The sequence below is a fragment of the Theropithecus gelada genome, chromosome 5 (genome assembly GCF_003255815.1).
Source record: "Theropithecus gelada isolate Dixy chromosome 5, Tgel_1.0, whole genome shotgun sequence".
Classification (NCBI taxonomy): Eukaryota; Metazoa; Chordata; class Mammalia; order Primates; family Cercopithecidae; genus Theropithecus; species Theropithecus gelada.
In genome coordinates, this window is record NC_037672.1 from 130,324,914 (window position 1) to 130,350,417 (window position 25,504).

Consider the following 25,504-nt stretch of genomic DNA (forward strand, 5'->3'; position numbering starts at 1 on the left):
ACAAAAATAGGTGGATGCAAACATTAAATAATGTACTTCATATTCTTAAAAATATGCTTACAGTTATGTTTCTTTTTATTTTAATGTATTAACAAAAGACACATGAAGAGCATAAATGATGTATTTAATAAAAGGAGACTTAAAAATCAGGAATAATTTTGAACACATCTTTCAATACTTGCTAAATTATTCATGAGCACTTTCTGAGCTTGTTTTCTCTTATTTTTGTTATAATGTTATAGTTTGCTAAGTTGATATGGAGCAAAGGGATACACTCAAAGATTGCATAAATAAATTTAAACATGTAGAACATGGCCATATATTCAGAAATGCCATATTTACATTTACCTTAAAACGTTAATAAATTTCAGTTTTACTTTACCTTTAATTTTCATTAGCGTAATTAAAAACACTAAAATACCACTTTCATTTTTAATTAAAATTAATAATTACCTGCAGCACTTTAAATAATCATGTTAAAATGAAAGAAAATATTTTCTGGAGTTTTAAAATAACATTGCATTTTTATCATGAAAACTTTAAGGATTTGTTTAGAATCCTAGACATCTTACTTAAAATAATTCATTCTTTCAAGTGACACAATAAGTAATGTGTAAAACCATCTGGATAATCTCCATAAATAAAAATATAAAATGAATGTAAAGTCAATAATGTAATTGACAAAAGTTATATTATTAGTATAATTTCAGAAAACCCTACTAGTTAAAACACTTTAATATTTTTATAGTCATTCCTGCTTATGATTTTGGCTTTATACTTTGCACACCATCTCTTAATATTTTTGTCAGTAAATGAACATGAAATTCAATTCCTATCAGCCTGAACTATACAGTAATAAAGGCATAAGTATTTGTTATTTGGATACTTGTTGATTCTTGCCAATAAACATAATTAATTCCTAAAAATTGAAGACAATCATAAGATGCTCAATACAATTACATCAAAATATACTCATGAAAATATTTCTTTAAGTGTCATACAATGATAAATTGGACTGAATGAAGTGGAAAAAACTGCATCATAATGACTACATTTCTGAATCAATGGAGCTTTCTAGAGTCTAAAGGGAACAATTTATTTTCATGGCACATCCTGCCTTCATCTTATACAACATTTGGACTAGTCCAAGTATACTAAAAGTCATTCTGGTTGTCTCCTGACCTAATTTTATTTTTGCCAACTTGTTAACCTTCTTGAAATTTCAACTTGACACACCCATATCATGATTAAAAAAATAAATTTCTAAAACAGTTCATTTAAAATACTGCTAAACCTTTATCTAGACCTTTTATCAATAAACTTTAAATGGGGGAAATTTTTAGGTATCTATATTATGTCTATGTGCACTTCAAGTTTTTAGTTGATTGAAATTGGAGAACATGTTTTGTTTAGTAACATTTCTTCCAATCCCTTCATTATCTCAGCCTGCCTTCTGTGAGTTTTCATAATTTGTTGAACTCAGTAGTGCAGTAAGAGCATACACAGAATTCAAAACAAAATGATTTTTCTTACTGATACACATTACCCTCATACTTATGTACCTCTGTATAGTGCTTTCTCTAGGATTTGTATTTTCCTCTAATGTCATAAATATGGTGTCACTATCCAATGTTAAAGTCCAAAAATAAATATTTTTATAGAAGGCCTTGCTTTCATATAGGCCCATACACCACTAAATGAACGGACCTCTCTTTCAGGATTTTTTCTTTTTTACTTGATGTGTTAATTTCTGATTAGTTTTCCTCCGTGTTGTGCTACTATGTGTACTCTGAGGGTGGGTTCTTTTTGTTCTTTTGCTCTTTTATATACATACGGATTGATGAACCTAATTTTCTCACTTTTTCAGTTTATTTCTTTGGGACAGTTTTATGGTCTTAGAAATATACTAGTCATTCTATTTTATCATTAAATCCCTTTATCCAGGAATTATGAATAAATCTGTCATTATCAAAAAGTTTACTCACTTCAACTCCAGGAATAGGAAACAAATGATAACTAGGCATCAGAAAAAAAAAAAAAAATTAACTCTGTTCATTTTCTCTATCTGAATTTTATTATATTTTATACTATTTTAAAATATTATTTATTTTATTGTATTTGGTGAATTTTTTATATTCTACTTCTCTGAAAAATGGTCATCTATTCATAGTTCGTGTCATTCCTCCAGTTAACTAACTGATGCAGCAGTTGGTGGGAACTTCTCTGTAACACTAGATACATGAGATATTGTATTTTGTTTCTTTTTCTTTAATTGTTGTATAGTGGTCTATGTCAGCTAGTACAATTTAAAGTGAAAGCTATGAAAATCCTTCTGAGGTGCAGATATGAAACACAGCAGTTTTTTATATATAAATATCTGGTCATTTCTGTAAGCAATTTTTTTTTTACTTACTCAGACATCAGTACTTCTCTGTGACTTATTTCAAGTCATTTAAAATTTGTGCCTGTGGGTAATTTGGAACTAGTTAGCATGCAAGAAATTTCTATTCCCCCAGTTAAAGAACAATTTCATAGTTTCTTTTATCAGTATAGTTATCTTTATAATTATCTGCAATATTTAAAAGTGCCATTTTAATGACTTTCAATTGAATTGACTTTATTTTGATAATTTGACCTGTGGTTCACCCCAAACTTTATATTCTAAATATTCAAAACTTACACAATAATAAGTACTATGTTTTGTAACTGCTTTCTTACCATTTATTAACTTTGCTAAAATCTGCTCCAGCTCTACTACAATTTTTCTTCCCAATACAATTACTCTCTTGGCATATTTCGACTCATTATCCAGCTATGCATATTATAAATGCTAAATAATTATGTGATGAAAAATGAATTAATGGGCATTTTTAAAGTATGCAAAATTTCATTAATGTTGTCATTATTTATTCATTCATTTATGCACACACGCAGTTGTTGATACCTCCAAGCAAACTTTATTCTTTTCTTCCAATTTTTAAAAAATGTTTTAAATTAGTTATATTCTTTGTTAGCTACACCTACAGATTTTTACATGGGGAAGTAGAATTTAAACTAATTCAAGCTATTGAAATGCACCCAACTAGTGTGTTTGTGTAAAATATCATGGAGTGTTTCAGGACTTTGAGATTTTAAACTTCTTTTGATTTGTTCTAAGAACTTATTTCATATCCTAAGGCAGAGTTAAATTGTTTCATATTTCTTAACACTCTTAGAATTTTGATTACTCCCCATTCTTCCCCATCTGCAATACCATCTTTCTTTTATTTACTAGCAACTTAATATGTTAGCTCTCATGTTTCATCTTTTTATAAAACTAAGAAGTTTATGTTTTCCTCTAGTTTAGTCACTTTTTTTCTTTATTTAATTCCCATGTAGGATTTATTTATTTACATTTTAAAATTACGTTTTTGAGTTCACAAATAAATGGTTAAGTAAAATATTGTCATTTAAGGGCATATAGAGAAAACATAATCGATAAAAGTTAATTATACTTTTATTCAATATTTTATAGCTCTTTAGTATGACTCTTCAACTGCTTTTCAAAGCAGTTTATCTCATGCATATTTAGGACTTCTTAGAATTAACATTTAGCATATTAATATTATTATATACCTCATTTTATATTACAGATCATTTTCATCCTCTTTCTTATTTTGTACATTGATATAAAACTGTGTAAGCATTTGTCTATCATATGAGCTTAACAAAGTAAGACTATCAATTAGAATATAAATAGAATTATTCAATGAAAATAAATACCTACTTGGGAATTTTTTCCTGCCTCATCATACTGAAGATATATGAGTCAAAATTTGAATATGTTAAGTTATAAAGATATTGTAAATAAGTCTGGAATCTACAAATTCAATTGCCTATAAATATCATTAAACATTATACAATACTCAATGTGCCAGACATTTTTTGGGTGAGTCTTCGTCATCTTCAATCCTTTTAATAGAAATTAGATAGTGTCATTTAGATAATAAAGATTAGAAACTGTTTCGAACTCTGAGATTCACTGTTCAAGATTAAATAACATTACTGAATTAAGATTAAACTCAGCATAATGTGAGTCATTTTAATGTTTCCTGGAGTGTAACAAAATATTTTAGGTTTGTATTGAGTTTTAATAAGACTTCCTAGTCACTGTAAATTAGCTTGACCTACTTCAATTTAGGTGAGGAGAGTGTAGGAAATTCAAAAACCTTGTCTCCCAAAACATAATTACATACCAAAAACATAGATTAAAAACAAATTATAAGCTAGAAATTTTGCAGATAAAAATCATGATTTTATTTATGATTCTATAATTCGTACCTTATATGACATAATGTATATACATTATGTATGGTAATAGTAAGACACTTACTCATACCCTTTCTCTTAGAGATACAATTCTTTTGACTGTATGGATTGAAGAGACAATATTTGAAATTAACTTTGATAAAGTGTCTGTATATATATACAACACAGTGTTAGTCTGAATTATCAATGATAACTTCAAGTCATTCAATAAGGGATTATAAATTCATTTTATATGTTCTAGTTTCTTGATTCAGTCATATGGATACACTCACATACATTTAAATCCCATATAGAATCATTACATTTTTAATCAGTTATATTTAATTTTTAATTATATCTATGGAACAAACTTTGATTATGTGCAACATAGGAGATAGGAGTCAATGTATTTAACTAATGGCTACTTTATTATCAGAAGCTGTTAACATGACAATATGGTGCTTGTTGAGAAACAGATACGTGATTCAATTCATTTTAGCATTTTAGTATATTCTTTTTTTTTTTTTTTTTTTTGAGATGAAGTCTCGCTCTGTCACCCAGGCTGGAGTGCAGTGGTGCGATCTCGGCTCACTGCAACCTCCACCTCCCAGGTTCAAGGGATCTTCCTGCATCAGCCTCCCGAGTAGCTGGGAACTACAGGCACATGCCATCACACCCGGCTAATTTTTTGTATTTTTAGTAGAAATGGGGTGTCATCCTGTTAGCCCAGATGGTCTCTATCTCCTGGCCTGGGCCTCCCAAAGTGTTGGGATTAGAGGCACGAACCACCCCACCTGGGTAGTCTATTTTTTTTTTTTAAGGTACTGATTGTTAAGTTTATAGTGCTTAAGTATGGCAAAATAAACTATGACACTGTAGATGAAACAGGTTTCTGGTACTAGTGTTTATGTATTATGAGAAAGGCAGTATTTTTAACTGCTAGTAAAAATGTTGTAGTCAGTAGGTGGTTTTCCCCACCTTAAGATTGGCCTGAATCTTACACTAGATTCCAATATTACCTGTGTTTGATATTCATCATATATTTTACGCAAACTAGAAAATTAGCTTTAGTTTATCACCAAGTGTTTTAAGGCACATCTATATGTCAGTCACTATATTTGGGCTGAAAATTACCACTTTATTCCATAAAAACGTATTTTAAAATGTTTTGATCATATTTTTCAATTAAGTTTCTTTAAACAAGACATAAACATAGAAGTAACACATAACTAAAATCAATATTAAATATATATTTTCTGGATTAAATTCTGAATCACCTTGGATACAGAAATAGTCAAGATAGAGGAGTTCGCCTCTTCCAATAAAAGATATAGGTTTGTTTCTTAAAGTGCAAAACATAGTAGAAAGTTCTGAGCCAACGATGGCAACAGTAGACAAAATAGATATAATAAATTTGTCATGATGATATACACCTGATGGTGTATGTAAGCTTAAATATTTCACAGGTAGATTTAATATGAATGGTAGGAATAAGTCTATAGATATGAGAGTTAATGTTACAGCTTGGCAGTTGCCAGACATTGTATGCTTAGAAAATGTATAGGAAACTTGAGGCTGACCTGAAAAATTAGGATAAAATTCTTGTGTATTATTTTCACCATTAATAAGCCTAGTTCTGATTCCAGAATTAACTGTCCTGTTAGTCACTGGTAGTACAGATTTTAGGTCTATTTTCTTTAGAAATGCACATCAGATGATTACATTAGAGGTCATGAAATGGCTTTATCCTGATTCTTTACTTACCTCAATCTTTTTAAAAAAAACAATGGCAACAGAGGACAATATTATACAAATCTAAAGAATTCTCATAAGCAACATTTTTAAATATTTTAAAATGATGAATAATTTCAAGCATACAATGGTAGAGAGAATAGTGTACTAAATCTTTCAGGTTTTCCATTGCTCAGCTTAAAGAATCAACTCTTGACCAAACTTGTTTCATCCAAACACTGATAAAACTGCTCCTTCATTCAGATGTTTCAAAGCAAATCCAGAAGGATTCTACCATTTAATCCATTAATGTTTACACTTTGCTTGTAAAAGATACAGTTTTTAACATAACCACAAGAGCAATATTTCTTCTTAAAAATAAGTTTTTTTATTATCATTGGTTATCTACTTATTATTTAAATTTCCATAATTTTCTCACATATATTAATATTACTTATATTTCCAATTGATTTGATTCATGACTGAAATCAGCTTTACAGGTAGCAATTTTTTTATTTTAAAAAATTTTAATCAAGGTACAATATGCGTATAGAAAAGTACAAAAATCATAAATGTATAACTCAAGAAATTTTTACAAAATGAGTACACCTGTATAGTTACCAAAACATTGTCACATAATATGTCCAGTAGCCAAAATATTACCACTATAGTATTTCAAGAAATCCATTCTTTTGCCCACTTAGAGTTACTACTACCCGAAGCATTACTACTATCCTAGTCTGTAACCAAAAATTAGTTTTTCTGGGGTTTAAACTTGATATAATTGGAGAAATAATGGAGTATGTTTGAGTTCCACTCAAATTTAATAGCCAGTGATTTCCTTGATAATATAGGGAAAAAACACCTGCAGAGCCTAATATATACCAGTGTGTGAGCAAAGAAGACAATTTAGTTAGCATTAATTATCCAAAGTCACATTGCCTCCTACCCTTAAACCTAGAAGTGATACATGCTTTCTTCATCATTTTGGAAGATATAGTGTTCTCCTTGGATATAATTTCTCTATCTTTGGAGTTCTCTTTATGGCTAGTCTATCAGAAATGCTTTATGCTTGTCTTCATGTCTTATTGACTGAAATGTAATCCTTTGTTAACTTAATGGCTTTTATAGCAACAAATATTTAAAATATATTAACTTGAATACCATCTACTAGCAAAAGAGTAGAAAAAATGAGATGTTTGTATTTCATTTTTCTTTGAACACATATTAGAAGATTGTGACAAATTGTGGACTATGATGCTTAAAGGAAATTTTAAATAGAGTAAAGAGATTAACATTTTGGGAAACAGCGTATCTGAAGAGAGTTTAAATGGCTCAAGGAATTGTGAATTGAGAGGAAAAGTAAAGAGGTGACATAATAAATGTTAAGTATTTAAACAAATGATACACAGATAAGATGGTAATCAGTTAATCTGTCTTTATGGAGAGCAGAAAAGGGGGAAATGGATCTATATAGCTCCTGTGAGATTTAAATTACACATTACAGGAAATATCCTAACCTTGACATTGGTTCTTGCTCCTGAGGGATATGGAAACATTTTACCTAGAAAGCTGTGTAAACTACATACGTATGCATATGCCATCTGTGATTTGGTGAAATATCACGTTCTAGCCCTGCATTGTATTTTCCCACAAAATGCCTTTCCTCATCTGCATCTGGCAAAGGAGAGAAAGGTTCAATTTACTTGAAGATGAAGAAGAGACAATTGAAAAAGCATTGGTTTCATTTCCCTCCCTTCCTGTTTCTCTGGGAATGACTTTATCTTTCTTTCTTTGGAATTTTTTAGAGGAAAAAAATTTAGTTTCCTAAAGTCTTTTTTTTTTTTTTTCTCATCTCACATGTTGAATTGCAATGGAGAATGAAATGTCCAGGAACAAAAATTAAGATATTGTAATTTTAGAACGAGATTTAGGGAGATGCATAGAGTATAAATGTTGAGTATGAAAATGTCAAATATGTACATATGTAATAAATAGCATAGATTGTGTATATTAAAAAGTATGCATCATAACTCGCAGGTTTAAAACTTCATATTGTATGTAATAATAGTTTACACATTAAGCTATTATTGTACAACAAAGTCAGTTGACTCTAGATGAAAAATATCTTAACCTTGTCTAATATGGAGTCTTCTCTTTACTACATTGGCTTATTTCTCTTATAATGAGAATTTTCACTTTTGGTGTCACATCATCCTCTATTGAAGTTTAAGGCAATCCATGATGGCAGTTAGTATAGAACGACTGACAATTAAATAAAAAGGAAACACCCCTTATTAATCATTCAAAGTCATAATTGCCTGCTACCCTTAAATCTAGAAGGAATACATGCTTTCTTCATCACTTTGGAAGATATAGCAAGCAGGTCTTATATGCCATATACAATTATTCTATCTGGAGTTGATGTTTGGAGATTAAATCATAATATAGCCTAACTTGGTAATGTGGAAGCATGAATTAGTCATGCATTTCAGAAAAATAAAAGGAAAGAGAAAATAATAAAATGGAAAACTTACGTTGGCTAAACATTAATACTAAATTTAGTAATAACAGAAGTAATTACCTACTGAGTGTCCATTTTATAGGCATGAGTAAATGAAATAAGACAAAATAAAGATATCACTTTTGTAAATTGTTACAAGGTGACAGTTCTCTTCTGTCAAGGATCACAGTAAGTCCTGTGAAATAGGCTATAGTAAATAATTTTAGAATCAATTTATAAATATTTTATATTATTATATAAATATACTTAATTTTATGTAGGCAAAATGACTGGTATTAGACAATGCAGAAATGCCTTTTTTGATGGATTGAATTCTAACTTCTTAGAGCTTGAATTAAGCTAATGATTGAGGAAATCTATAATTTTAAGTTATATTATGGAGTGGTGTGAAGATAATTATTTCTCAAGTTATGAAAACATAATATTAATGCCTATTGAAATTATTACAAAAATTAAACATTCAGGCTTATATTAGAATTATTTTTAGCAAATACTTAACATTGAATAATTTAATATTTGCCTCTCACAGTTAAAATTGAGCTTGAAATCTAGTAATATATTCCTTGATAATGTAAATCACTCTTTGTAGTAATTTTTGTAGAAATTGTTTTCATAATGCTTATAAAAAGTGTGCTTATATATCCAATATAGAGAAAGATTACCTTTTTTTTTTTTTCAAGGAAACATCTAAAGTAGTTACAAAGGCACATTGTATTGTTTTGAAGTTAATTTTAAGTCTGTGTTCTTTTTTCTAATGTTTTAAGTTTCTTCTCCTTTAACTTACTTTCCTCTCTAATTTCAAAGGGACATCAATTGGCCCTATTATTTTTAGTGGTATTATTTATTGTAAAGAAGCACCATAACAATTTAAAACTGTAAATAAACACTTTTTAACTAGCTGCTTTAAGCAAGTCTTCCCAAGCTACTGACAAGAACAGTGTGACCCACATTCAAGAAAACTCATTGTTGGTCACAACTGTATTCCAAGCACAGTGGTCTTCAGTTTTGTTTGGCCTGGAACTAGATTATATAAATGTTCTTGTGGCCTGGAGTATAGGAAAATGCTTATGTTTCATGAACTCATCACAGGCTGATATATGGAAATAAGATTAATATTTTAATTTAAAATACCAATATAATAGTCAAATAAACTGAAATACTCTTAAGAGCTCTCCACAGGAAAAATAAAAATAAATACTATCAGAACTCTGATTGATAATGTAAAGGGAATTAGATCAACTTAATTACTATTGACCACACATAGCCCAATGCATCCTCGCTTGATGTTAAGTGATCTGTACCTACTGCACAAATAAAAATATTCCAATGAGGTTTTCTCAGTGTGATATGCTCTGGGTCATCCTAGAAACATTGAAAAATGCAAAACACGAAAAAATGCAAAAGTATTTTGAATTATTGTATCCTCCTTCCCTTCCCTAAACCTCATGCAAATCAACAGTCTTCCTTTGAGATTTTTAGCAATGAATAAACCAGCCTTGGGCATATTGGATTACTCCTGAAAAGTTTTCAGCTTTAAAATGTGCCTGAAGCACAACCTGCTCACCTGGTTGGATGTGGTATAATACATGCTTGAAACATACCCTGTTCTTATTGATTTCAGAACAGTTTTTCCATAAGCATCACAAATTTTACCATTTTTATAGCTTGGAACTTTTAATTTTAGAAGATATCATTTTTTATTTTGCTCTCCAAGTATGCTTTTAATTCCATTGAACTTATAGCATACTATGGATTTATGAGTGACCTTTGTACATGTTCTCACATCAGAGAAGCAATGTGGTGAAGAGCACCAGTTATGGGGTCAGTCAGCCAGGTTTCAACTACTGACCCAGCCAGCTACTATCTGTGGGACCTCTCTAATTTCTTTAACCTTCCTATAATTCCTTTTCTGCATCTTGACATAGTTCCTCCAAAGCTCATTGTGGAAATTAAATTATTTAACATGTTTAAAGCAGTGAGTGCCTGCCCAAAAGAAGCACTCATTAAGTGTTCAAGGCAACCATATATTCAGTTAAAATTGGAACAATGACATCAGTCTGTGTATGGACAAAATTACAATTCTGGGCTTAAATAGAACTAATTATGCTCTCTTTTACTCCCAGAGAAAAATCAGACTCCAAATATTCTTTTCACTATATATCACTATTTTACATCTGCAGTATATATATTCTTTCACATAATACATATTTTAAAAGTACAGTCTCCTTATTTTCCTGTTCCATCCAAGAAACCAATGGAACAGATATTATAGAACTAAATACATAATACTCAGCAAAGGTTAAGCTTCATTTGTTTCATGTGTTAATCACAAAGCATGATTCTAAGTTTTAAAATTTCATATTCTCATTATTTTACTTAACTTGTATACTTATAATAAGTAAAGATACTTCGTTATGTACAACAGTGAAAATCATCTGAAGAATACAAGCAACAGATTTTTATTTCAGTATAAGAAGTAGCATATTATATTTGATAATTGTAGAAAAAGGATTTCTATTTGCTCAGGCAAAAAGAAATTAAAATGATGAAAATCAATGTCCATATAGAATTTGACTCGTCTATGTTTAGAGAATTGTATTGGCACATTGGTGCAAATTCTAGCCTTATACAAGATATTGTTATCCTATTGTGTCCTGATAGCCCTGTGTAAAAGACACAGATGCCCTAAAATGCTCAAAGTAAATGAAAGTCATCTGTTAATATGGAAAACCATGTCTTTCTGTAACATATAGCAAATATATCTATATCTGTCACAGATCAGTATTTGAACACATAAAAGCCTAGAGATACTTTTGCCTCCTTTGTTCTTCACCAAAATATTATTATCTGGTAAACCTGATTCTCTCAATCAGCTTTCTATTTATATTTTTGTATCTTTGTCTTTCAATGTGATACAGAACTAACAAATAGTGTCACAAACCCCTGTGAAAAAACACCTAAAAAACCACCCAAACTTTAGTTTCAGCTTGTAGTTTATTCATTGGGCTCTCTGTGTAATTCTCATGTTTTTTTATTCTATGTGTTTCTGTCTTCTAACTTCTACATCAGTTTTGCATATATATCACTATTTTGCCCAAATAACAAGATACCTAACAACTAAGTTTTAGTGCCCAATTTCATTTCAGAATCATTCTCATTTATGTTTATTTCTCATATGAAAAGAAAAAATTTCTCATTTTTTATACAGTGATAAGGCTTTTGCATTTAATATTGCTGTTTCTAGCTGTGGAAGAAGTTAAATATTAAATAAATGTAATTGTTTTTTAATCTAATATGCTTGTGAATATAATTACTATAGTCACCTGCAATTAAGCATTTTCCTCTTATCAAAATGCACACTAGTTTTCAATGAGTCTATGTTAAGTTTATCATCTCATTTACGGAGGAACATGATATTTAATTTATTAGAATAAAATATCTTTGGTTATCTTTGAGAAAGACTCTTTACAGTGTAATCAAGGAAGAATGTGTAGAACTCACTTTGGGGCCACTATTCAAGCACTATCTGTGTGATTTTTAATGGATAGAGACCAAGGGTATTCTAGCAGCAGGAAAGTGCATGCACCAAAATGCGGAATTAGAGAGCAAATAATAAATATGGAGAAGTAAATCTTCTAACTTGTCCAATCTATCAGATATATCCAGAGGTATAGTGAAGGTTAAGATTTAAAAGTTGTTTTGGATAGACCAAGACACGTTTTGAGTAATAGTACCAATAGTAATAGTAGCTAACATTTATTGAGATGGCACAAAAAGCCAGTGTCCTTTCTTTTTTTTTTTTTTTTTTTTCGTTCTTGTTGCCCAGGCTAGAGTGCAATGGCGTGCTCTTGGCTCACCGCAACCTCTGCCTCCCGGGTTCAAGTGATTCTCCTGCCTCAGCCTCCCAAGTAGCTGGGATTACAGGCATGTGCAACCACAAATGGCTAATTTTGTATTTTTAATAGAGATGAGGTTTTTCCATGTTGCTCAGGCTGGTCTCGAACTCCCGACTTCAGGTGATCAGCTTGCCTTGGCCTCCCAAAGTGCTGGGATTACAGATATGAGCCACCCTGCCCGGCCTTTTTTTTTTTTTTTTTAAATTAAAAATTTTGGAAGCAAAAAATAGACGTGAGGAAAGATGATAACTTAAAATATTGTTAAATTGAAATGTAGCAGGGGTTATTTTTGCATAGGAGAGATTTAATCAAATGTATGTTACTTTTAATCACTTAAAGTATGTTATTTGAAATGCCGTAATTCAAATTATCCATATGTCTTTACTAATTCTGTGAGTTGCAGACCAGATCTTTCTAGGGTAAGGTTTACTTCCTAGGGTAAGAGACATCATAGAGAGACATAAACGTCTCTCTATGAAAGAAGAAACCTAGAAGCAATTATTTATTTTAAAAAGTTTCAGTCTCACGGTTATAAAGTGAATTCAATATTAGTCTGTGATCATTATGTGCCTTATTTTTTCTTCATTAAATGTTATGGGAAAAAAATCCTGTACTCTTCTATAGGTTCCTAGGTTTTGTGGCTGTGGGAAATACCCGAGGCTTGAGACAGTGGCATGGAATCCCTTCTTTGAGCATCTCATTTCATCACTTTTTTCCTTTCACAGTCATCCTTAGAATCAGTATTCAGGCAGTCTTTGTGAGTACAGTGTTTTGTTACATTTTGAAGATTTAGAGTAATGGAATGCAAACTTACTTCCAGATATGGAAAGTATTAACCCTGAGTTCTCCCACTGTGCTCTGTGAGAAAGCAGGCATTTACTTTGTATTCCTCAAATCCAGTCCTTTCTAACTAGCTTACCAAAAGCAATGAGGACTCCTCTCCTTTACTATCTAGCTATAAATATTAACTAATTAGACTATTTCTCCAAAACATTTGACTCATGTTCTCCTCTTAACACATCTTTGAGGCTCTCTGTTGGAGCCACAGTAACCTCCATATTTATTCTAGTTTTTAAAGACTTTTGTACTTAAGCTCTGCCTACATTTCTGTTTCACATCATTTAATGATTGGTCAGCTTCTTCATGGATACTTTTTCTTAAGCCCTTGTGTGTTTAGACATTCTGTTCTTCTGGCATCCTCTCTCATCTGAAAACCCGCTTTTCTCTCCATTCATCTGCATGACCGTCTCTTACTCATCAATCAAGATTCAATTTATTTTACTTTTAATGAGAAGACTTCTCAGACACTGAGATACAGACACTCTAACTGTAACGTCTTATAGACTCTTATACGTAATTGCTGTCTTTAGAATAGTTTGTGAAACAATTTTCGGTCCATTGGAGTGTAAGATCTTTTAGAGCTGAATCATGTGCTCCATGTAAAGGTTCCATGTTCCATAACTGTGCCTGGGATAAAGTAGAAGCCCAGAAATGCTTCTAGACTACAGCAATGAATCAGTAAATGAAATATTCTGAATGGAAATGAGGTGCAATTCTTTTTTCTTCAAGGTACTTAGTCTAGACCTCTACCCTGACTTAGATAAATAATAAAATTACAGTAGTCCCTGAATAACATTTAAAAAAGCAAACTAAAGCAACAAAAAATCTTAACCATTTCCAGTCCTAATTAATCTCCGCTGTATTTTATCTTCTTTCAGATTTTCTTAATTTTCTGTTTTTATTCTGGCCTTATCTATACTAGTTCTTTTATTCTTTCTTCTGACATATCACTTTCTCTTTCACAAGTCCTTAAAGTTCATGTTTCACCATCACTCCCGGCTAATTTCACTAAGCTATTTCCTTTTCAATTGTCTGCCACGTATCATTTGCAAACATATGCGTAAACAGTAAGTAAATATAAAGTTATCTTAAATATAAACATAATGGGTGAGCCATTGTGGATATGTATAATATTTATGAACATGAGGTTGTTGATAGTACTGGATACCTATGGCTGGAGGCGATTCATCTGACTTTTCCTTCAGGTTTCTGAAGTTTTTATGTAACAGTTTGTATATATATGATATTCTTACTTATCGTCATTATTGCATAAGTTATATCTGTTTTATGGCATTGTAGTAATAAATGGGTACATCAGATGCTGTTTTTTAAATATCATGTTGAAGAATTTTACTTTCTTTATGAGAACATTATTATGAGATATATAGGTAGTTTTGTACACTTCTGATAGTTTAATAATAATGCATATATATAAGTATACATTTTCAAAACTGTTTGACTAGAATTCTTTACTGGCCCCAACAAAGATTGATTAATTAAAATTTGAACTTTTATTTAAATTTATTGTAATACTTTGCATAGATAGTAAATATATAATGCAATATTTTTACTTTGCTATGTAATTAAATGTTTATAATAATTTACATGATCTCTAATTGAACACCAAGTTTAAAGTTTCCAAAAGTAACATAATGATTTAAGGATCTAAATCTTGGCATCTAATTAGAATGTAATTAAATGAATTTTAACCTTTAATAAGCATATTATCTTGTTTCAATAATTAAGCATTTTTGTGTTTTTTTAAAGCCAAGTTTAATTCATTGTTTATCAGTTTTTCAAATCTCTAATTATCTGATGACAGGTTAAATTGAAAGGAAGAAAAGGAGGTGGTTTAATGAGTTTCTAGAGTATAACTAAAACTAAAGTATGTACCCAGGCTTTCATTCTAGGATAGGCAATTAAAAATTATACCTATTACACCAAGAAGAAATAATATTGATTTAATATGCGCTATCCATCTCACCAAAACAAAAATTTCACTCAAAACATGGGGATAAAATTTAATCATAATACAAGGAAACAATTTAAATAACAGTTAAGATTATACAATATATGATAATTAGAAAATTAATCATTAAAAATTTATATTCTAGATAACTTAATTATGTTTTTTTATCTCTTTCTGAACTCATATGCCTTAATTTTAAATTATTTTGACACAGATATATAGAGAACTTATTATATGAACTAGTCCTATATTATAATTTAAAAACACAATGCAACATTTTTTTTTTTTTTGGCTTTAGTGGTAAGTAATGTCATCTGTGCTATCATGAAGTAGATGCCCTGAGGACAGCATTGCCAGACTTAACAAATAAAATATACTTGGCACCCAAATATTCTATGAGACATACACCTACTAAAAATGATTCATTCATTGTTTATCTGAAATTCAAGTGTTATTGGGCCCTCTGTAGTTTTTATGGCAACCCAACTCAAGGGGTTATCAGAACGTATAGTCTTGGTGCTTTAGTGCCGTGCTGTTTTTTCTGCATCTCTTCTCTGTGGCCAGTTTTCAGTGTGTGAACCTTTTTAACCCCCTTCTTAGTCTGCCCTTCCTGCTTTTAACCTTCTACTTGCCTTGACATAGAAGTAACCAAATTATGTTAGGGGAAATCTGATCATCAAGTATGCAAATAGCCATACATTTACACACTGTTTCTAAGTTGTATGTGTTGTGTCTTCTTTGAATGTATCTTTGAATAGGCTGTTTAGAAATATTTATCAACCCAGAGCTTCCAATTGTTTATGTGTCTTAAATCTGTTTGGTTGTGGGTAAATTATTTTGAAACTTTACCCTTTTTTAAGTAGGTTATTGATGGATAATACATTAGCTACACAGCTATATATTTTTTAATGAAGGTCTTATTATTTACTTGTATTTTTTTTCTCATCTTACTTTGTTGGAATTTACACTTGGTTTTCATATAAAAGATGAAGTGGTGCACATCACAAGTATTTGGAGTAAATATTGTGATACAATAGGTGCAAATAGGCTTATACAAGCACAACATTCCTGTAATTACGAGAATGACCAATCCCATTCAGGATTTTCATGCTTTCTGTTTTGAAAATCAGTGCTAATTTCAACCTCACAGGAAATGTGCTAATTTAGTCTTCTTATAATGTTGTTTTGAAGGAAAACACTTGAAAAGTAAGTGCCTAAATATCACTAAATATTATCAGCTCTGCGCTTCTCAAAAAAAAAGAACTGTGTATTTTTTTAAGTATGGATATTTTGTTGGAACTTCAGATACACACAATACTGATACAGTAACTTAAATGAAAGTATCCTTTGTTGTTATTAAAGTAAGAGATAACTGAGGGAATTGTCTTCAAAATAAATTTTAAAGGTACTTCATTGCTAATGTAAACAATGCTATTTTCAAATATTTCTGGAACAAATCCCAATTTCCGTATTTTATTGGGCTGTGATGAAGGATTCCAGAAAAATCATCAGTGATATTATAAACATGCAGAGAAAGATATATTATATTTACATTTCCTCAATATACACCAGTATAGGGTCAGCACATGTGAAAAATAATTCAGTCTCCAAACTTTACTTTGAGATACTAATTGGGCGATGGTGTTCTGTTTGTTGAATGGTATGGTACCCAAAGGGGCTAGGTTAGGGTCCTGTTATTTTTCTCCTGAGGAAAAATTTATTACGCTTCTAGAACATAATTTTTCACATTTTTAGAGAAACTTGAACTAAGTTCAAGAACATTTTACAAATTTCTATGCTAGTACATTGTCTTGGCTTCTTTTTTAAACAAATATTTTAATATAAAAGTTTAATGTTTTTAGAGTTTCAAAAATATATCTTTAGAATACTGACAATTCTTGTTTCTAAATGGAAAAGTTAAAAATGATTACTCTGTGTTTTTAGATATCTTCCTCAAGTCAATTCAAATAATAATATTCAAAGCGTTTTGACTATAGGAGTTAATACACTATCACTAGTTTTTGTCATAGTTAAAAGCACTGTTCATTCATATAATTAATTAGAGGTATTATTAAATCAAACAAAACTGAGTTACTATAACTGCATCTATTCTCTTAATAATATGAAAGTAGTTGGCATAGTTGCACTAATCCACTGGGTAGATATTTCCTGGTGAAACAGTTGTAAATATACTATTGCCTTGTGACAAGGTAGTTTTGATTTACACATACACATATATGCACGCACACACACACATATAGAAATTTCTAAGTGCCTGCTGATCTTCTATCTAGAAAAAAATATCTGTAATGTTTCAGTTGATTCACTTTGTCATACAAAGCTATGTGAGGGTAATTGTATACCATTGTATCTGTGTAGTACACTTTTGGACAAATAAAAGCTCCTATTTTTAAAGCTGTTAAGTCCTTTGCCTAGCAATGAAATTTGGTTTAAAAATAAACACTGATCAATACTAATATCTGAAATTGTCTTGGTAGTAAATTTAGGGCCTTTCACAGTATGTCAACTCTACTTGATTCGGAAGGTACCTCACAGATTATGAAATAAGTTTATTCATTGCACACACTCTGCTAGGTGAGAAAATTAGGATGGATCCATTTTTAACTCAGAGCTTGAAGTGGTAAATAGTCTCTCCCACAACGGTAACATTAGAATTGTAGGAGAGATGGCCAACTATTTAAGGCTGCCAGAGTTGCTAGAATGAGAATGTCTATGATACAATTATTATGCTCAACATGCTTCTCTCTTCTATTTGAAATGATACATTTTATTCATCCATTGATGTATATTTCTATTTCACAAAACTGTGTTTGCCTATTTTCTTATTTTTAAATATCCCTGGATTTAAATTATAATTTAATAACTATTCATTGCAAACTATGCTGTAAGTATTCTATATACATATAAACTAAAGTAAAAATCAATACCTGGCTTTACTATGTATTTCTCACATTAATGGTCTAAAGGATTGTTTGAGTCATTTATTTTATGAGATTTACTTTCTAAAAGATTAATCAAGTTTACATATAGTACATATTATAATACTACCATCTCCAAATTCCTGTTTTCCACCTATGTTCTATGATGTCTTATCTCTGTCAAAATAGAATAAAAAAGCATTAAAGCATTCTGTCTGGTGAAAGAAAAAAACACATTTAGTGTAAGAGAGTATGAACTTTATGAATTAAAATTAAGAACATAGTTTGGTGAGGCACAGTGGCTCATGCCTGTAATTTCAGGACTTTGGGAGACCCAGGTGAGCAGATCATTTGAGGCCAGAAGTTTGAGACCAGCCTGGGCAACATGGTGAAACCCTGTCTCTACTAAAATTACAAAAATTAGCCTGGCGTGGTGGTGCGCACCCGTAATCCCAGCTACTTAGTAATCTGAGACAGAAGAATCGCCTGAACCGGGGAAGCTGAGGTTGCAGTGAGCCAGGATTGCACCACTGCATACCAGAGCGAGACTCTATCTCAAAAATAAATAAATAAATAAATAAACCAAAGTAATCAAGGTTTTAAAATAGATATATATTATAAATCTATGTAAATAATATGTAAATATATATTGTATAAAAATCTATGTAAATATATATTTACATAGATTCATATATATTTAAATTTAAAATCTAATCTATTCATAATGTCTGGGGAGAGAAAGATAATGATTTAAAGTCCAAACAATATACAACTATATTTTAAAAAATAAAAGCAAATATGAGTGTTCAAATGGAAGGTAAATAAAAAATCAAGCAGTTACCCTCTTTTAATAGTTAACACTACTGTGCTTATTTCTGGATGTAAGGTTAAACTGAAAAAAAAAAAAAATTCAAAAAGATTTTAAAGGGAACCCTTAAACATGACTCAAAAATAAGACAGAGGAAAGTTAAAAGAATGGATTGTTTATCTGTACAAATTTCTAATGGAGGCTTACTTTAAAACTATTCTGAAGTGTGTGATGTGCTTTTACATAGAGCAGAGAACAGATATTTCTGACTTCCACAGGGGGGAATGTGTTCAAGTTCTTGTACGCTAGATGCATTTATATGTAAAGAAGTGTCCTGATGATGAGGCTTATTGAACACTTGAATAAGCTCTGGAATAGGTTACTGATCTCAGCCTCCGGAAATTTTTCACTGCAGTGGAGAGTCTCAGGCATCAGAGATATTTGAAGGGTGTCCTTTCTTTAAATTGCAGAAATAGATTATTTCATAAACTTAATGTATTTCTTTAGTGTCTGAGGTTTATACAATCATAAAGTATAAAGTGTAGTTTCTTTCCTCTTTTGCAAGTTTGACAATGTGAATATTCAATTTATAAAATTTTTATTTTAATGTATTATGTAAGATAATTTTTACCAGGCAATTACATGCAATAAATAGTATAACAGTACTGACAATTTTACAATTATTTTTGCAACATACATGTGATAGTTATTTGTCTTAAGTTATTAGTCAATTTAATACCTTAAAATATTAATTTAAGTATTTAATTTTTTCTCATAGCTTAATATCAGTTGCAAATTATAAAAGGCAAAAATAGGATTCCACAATATAAGGAAAAAATATACACCATGGAATTTTTATTAAAAATTATATCTATGCTAAGTTATGAGAAGGTAGATATTTGAGAATCTCTTTTCCATTAAGGATACGTTTTCACCTATAGTTTAGATATTAAGATAATTGTCTTAATCTAGCATTTATGACTCACTATGAAGAATAAATGCACTGAATGAATAAAATTGAAAAGGAACACAATCCTTTTCCTATTACTTCTGATTTCATTTGATTGAAAATAAAACCTGCTTTCCCATCAAGTGACCAATTCCCCACATGTTGATGCATCACAAGAAAAAAATGCTTTTGTGAAATAAAAAGAAAAAGAAATTCTCCGAGTATGCTTTGATAATTCCAAAACATACATAGAATACATTAGAAAACATAGAGATTCTCTGTGTATTTGACTCATTCTGTCGAACCTGAAATGCATCAGCAAATGTTCCATGTTACTTAACACTGGAATAATTGTCCTGGTACTGGCTCTAAAATGTCATCAATTAATATTTTTTTTGTGGGGAGGGTCAGATAATATTTGCTTGCTACTTGTCCAACATTAGCCCATACAACGCTAAAAGAATAATAGGTTTTGTTTGTTTTTTGAGGCAGAGCCTTGCTCTGTCTCCTAGGCTGGAGTGCAGTGGCAGGATCTCAGCTCATTGCAACCTCCACTTCGCAGATTCAAACAATTCTTGTTCCTCAGCCTCCGGAGTAGCTGGGATTATAGGCCTGTGACACTAAACCCTACTAACTTTTGTATTTCTAGTAGAGACGGGCTTTCGACATGTTTGTCAGGCTGGTCTCAAACTCCTGGGCTCAAGTGATCCACCGGCCTCGGCCTCCCAAAGTGTTGGAATTACAGGCGTGAGCCATCATGCCCAGCCAAGAATAATAGTTATTCAGTGTTTAAACTCAACCCTTAAAAGGTTTGAAATAAAGCGGATGTGACTAAAACTTTAGTAATAGTATAAACTATTTCTAGGTTGGCAGGATTTTGGCTCCTCTGCATCCTTGGACTCCTTGTCTGTGGATTCAATCAATTGTGGATTAAAAATATTTGGGAAAAAAAGTCCTGCAAAGTTTCAAAAAGCAAAACTCTAATTTGTCATGCACTGAGTACTACCTTGAATTTATGTGAACGAAGTGATGTGCCTGCTGTTAGGCATTATATTAGATGTTGTAAGTAACCTGAAGATAATTTAGCATATTTAGGAGGACATGCATAGGATATATGCATACACTACAGGCCATTTATAAGGGACTTGAGCATCCTCCGATTTGGGGGGCAACCTGGAACCTGGCCCTCACAGATACTGAGGGACAACTCTTCACAAATGTACGATTAACTTCTGACATGGAGGAAACTTTCCTTCCTCAATCTAATTAGTTCTGACCTTCAGAACTTAGATCAGATCTAAGTTCAGATCTTATATTCGTCCTATCCAAATCTGCATTAATGAATTGACGCATAGGTGGGAGGAAGTAAATTTAATAAAAGGTGATTAAATTATTCAGACAAGTAGAATAGGTGTATTATTCAGACAAGTAGAATAGTGAACTTAAAAAAAAAAATGTAACTCTAAGCAGCAATTAAAAGATGTCTTTTAAGTTTATATTTAAGATATTGAGTATAACATATGTTAAGCTTCTGTGTCCTTATAACTGTGAACCATTTTAATACTTTCTTTTATTAAAAAGAAACAATTTCTTTTTGTATCCTAACTAAATCAAGTGAACATATAATATTTATGTTAATGGCTTTTAAGCCATAAGAACTAGAAATGATACTTTATACTCTAAACATATGCTCGGTTGACTACTTTCTGAATTTATACTAAGATGTAGTTTTTCAGTATATTAGTTTTTTGACATAATGAATTAGTTTATAGGTTGACTATAGGCCACTCTTGAGTTTCTTTTGTTCTTGAACTAAGAAAAGAATGTTTCCTCTAAATCAGCATTTTCTGATTTTTACTATTAAAAATAAAGGCCCCAACCTGGCTTATTTTGAAAGAAGTAATATTATTTGTAGGTGACAATATTTTCCTCGGTTGTCTAGAAAGCACAAAATCTTCTGTAAGTAATGATAGTGTTTCTTTTCATTCACCAGTGGGTCCAGTTTGGACAACAAATTATTTGGTGACCGTAATGATTTGCTCTGAGTCATTTTATAAACTTGAACTTCTATGGTTTCACTATTCTAATTTATTGAATAATTTTCAATTCTGATTGGTGTACACATTTATTTGAATTATTTCACATGTAAGTTTCTCATGAAACAGTTTGAACTCAAGGACACAGAAAAATAGGATTTCATTCCATTAAAATAATAATTCCATTTACTTGTAGAATATTCTTTGGAATATTATGACCTGGCTACTGTGTGGTACAATATTGTATCAAATTCATTTTATACTTCTTGATATCATATAATATTACAAAATATGTTCTGATTACTTTCAATACTAGTTATTATACTACATAATACATGTAGATATTTATTTTCATTTTCATTTCTGTTGATGATAGTGCCTGACTGCTATGGTTTTTGTTGTTGTTGTTGTTGTTTGAGATGGAGTTTCGCTCTTGTCTCACAGGCTGGAGTGCAATGGCACGATCTTGGCTCACTGCAACCTCTGCCTCCTGGGTTCAAGCAATTCTCCTGCCTCAGCCTCCACAGTAGCTGGGATTATAGGTGCCCACCACCATGCCAGGCTAATATTTTGTATTTTTAGTAGAGACAGGGATTCACCATGTTGGCCAGACTGGTTTCAAACTGCTGACCTCAGGTGACCCACCCACCTCGGCCTTCCAAATTGCTGGGATTACCGGCGAGAGCCACCACATCTGGCTGACTCTATGGTTTTAATTGATGTGCCTGCTAAATGGTGAACTAGTAAACAACTGTTTCATGATCAGAAACTAAGCTTTTGAGGAAAAATAAATGAGGATAAATAGATAATTAGATAGACTTGAAATGAGTTGAAATACCAGAGAATAAGGTTGAGAAGATCAATGTGTTCTTACCTTTGTTTAAAAAAAGCAACCATTTATGAAATTAAAATAATTCAGTTTTGCTACTTAATGTGCTTTGTAACTTTTAATGAGATATATGAAAATTTTATCTAAATTCAACTAGCTTTATTTTCAGCACATTTTTGTTATACGTCTGTTATGTGCCACATACAGATTGATATGATACAACTGCTCTCATTGTGCTTATGGTCAAATATTACAAAGTTTATGGATAAGGGAAGAAATATTATTTATCATTACAAATAAAATACTTAAAATTATGAAATCTGGACAATCAAATCTGGGCATTCTGCTTTGTAATTTAATATATTTTATATAACTGGAACAAATTTGATAATATTTTTCTCCCCTTTGCCTTTATTAATTTCTTTGTGAGAAAACTGATTCTCATAAATAAGAATACTTTAAAAAAATGTATGGACCATAAAAAGACTTGGTTTTAAAATTTTATAAATGAGATTAAATAAACCTAGAAAATGTGAGTCATCTTTAAATTATTTAACTACATAAATACTTCCTGGTACCATTTTCTGTAATAAATATTGGTTTAATATATATAATTTATAATTTATGAAATTAAATATAAAACAAGTTATTTATAGATTTTGCTAGAGACATTTTCTAGAAATGTAAGGGCCACACATTTTTTTTTTCTATACTCTTACATAATGAAGTGTAGGGATTGTTTTATTTAGGTAACTTTAAGAAGTTAATCTTGACAAATTTCGTCTTTGGTATATAAAATATCCATTTCCCATGCAAAACTAATTATAAGAATATCAAAATTATCATTTTCAGAATACCAAACAACAGAATGGCTATGACTACTAGCAGTGAAAAAGTTTGACACTACATGTGTTTGGTATGAGGGTACAACTAGTTTCTAATTGTATTTCTTTCTTTTACAATAACATGTAATTCTAAACTCCAAAAATCAACCTATTTTTCTTAGAGTATTTTTCTTTCTTTTTCACAGCACGGAAAAGGATATGCTAGTCAATTCTACAGGACTTACCTGAAGCAGCATGATTTGCACAAAGTCGACCAACAAAAGCATCAACTTTTCAACTTCATTATCTTGGCCATCCAGTTAGTCATGTGTAACTGATTTAGATTTCGGGCGGAGTCATCATGGCCAATTATAGGACCTAATTGCTCTCAGCAGGCCTGAGAAATGAGTTGAAATGTGCAGAACTGTAGAAACTTTAGAGGCAACTGATTTTGCCTCCCCGATCAGTGTGTGCCTGTTTACAGCACTATCTATCTTTCTCTCTCCAAATGTCACTGAGCCCTTTAGATGTTTATATTCACCTCGAGAAGCCAGTCATAAAGATAAAGGAAATTTGTGCATTATAAATGCAATATCACTGTTTTAAACTTGACTGTTTTATATTATTTTTGTGTGATCAAGTGTCCCCCAAACTATTCCAACTTTACAAGAGAAATTGTGATTATGTTCTTTTCACCTGTGGGTTATAAAAAATGTTGTATTCTGAAGACCCACAAAATATCAAAGACATTCTGTAGTTTATACACCGTGTTGCAAAGTGTTTACTGTACTATTTCAAAGCTTCTAAATAAATATAAAATATATATATTATATTATATAATTTTCCTAAAATGTGGTACAACTCAGTTGGTTTTTAAATGGATGCATACAGTCCACATAATACAATAAAATAAAAGGTAATTCAGGGTCCCAACGACAAACTTACTAAGAAAAAATCATTAATAGTTTTCTCCCAATTTTCATATCTTACTCAACCCTGTTTTTCCTTGTTTAAAAGAAAATGATGCTCTAAGCTACAAAATTTTGTCAAAAACTCATACTGAATTTTCAATGCCAAAGACGTAGCTATTAATGTTATCAGACAGAGCACTGACTATGTACTATCAAACTATCTAACAATCTACATGAATCTGATTCTATTTCTATGGCTTTGAATTTAGAATCACTTAAAGCTTTTATAAAGAATCGATAAATTCACCTGTATTTGTTGTTAGAAAAAAAAAACTGGGTGTCTGTACATTTTGTGGTGTAAAATATGTAACTGAAGATTACTATTTTAAGAAGTCATCAGTCATATAACTCACACAGAATTTTATTTTGCATAGTTTTACATAGTTTTGTGACTTAATTACACATGAATATAACATCTATAACTCTATATGAATATATGGAGATATATAAACATCTGAACTGGTAAAGAATAACTAAAATATGAAAGATCTCTAAATTTAAGATAAATTTAGAGATAGAAACATGTTACATTTTTGTTTCAGTATTCCATGTGAAAATTTTATAGCTTAAATGTAGTCAGTGTTTGATTAATGAAAAAATTCTTCATGAGTCAGCCTTCAAAAGTTAAGCTTGCCTTTTACTTTTATGTCAACAATATTAATTATTAAATTTAGTAAGAAGCACTTTCCTTTCTTTTATATATTTTTTCTACTGTTTATGCTGGTTAGAACACATTGGAGAGAGGGGAAAAAAAATCAGACAATGTAAGATAATCTTTCAAGGAAAAAACAAAATTGTCACAGCTCCGCTCACCCTTTAAAACATTGTATCAAAACATTATATCAAACCTTCAACATTATAGCAAAATGTTTGCCCAGTTCAAATTAGAAACCTGTTTTGA

At 30.8% G+C, this 25,504-nt stretch overlaps 1 protein-coding gene across 2 annotated transcripts in view; it reads left to right on the forward strand.

Moving 5' to 3' along the window:
* The window catches only part of PCDH10 (protocadherin 10), a 42,247-nt gene extending 16,961 nt beyond the window's left edge, over positions 1-25,286 (forward strand). Inside the window, exon 5 of one of the 2 annotated variants that reach the window (XM_025386566.1) lies at positions 23,839-25,286. In XM_025386566.1, coding sequence (XP_025242351.1) covers positions 23,839-23,858 — 20 coding nt within the window. In that variant the 3' untranslated portion in view covers positions 23,859-25,286. Of the gene's footprint in view, positions 1-3,632; positions 3,668-23,838 lie in introns of those variants that run through there. The other variant, XM_025386565.1, reaches the window with a different exon arrangement.
* Positions 25,287-25,504: the final 218 nt, after the last annotated feature.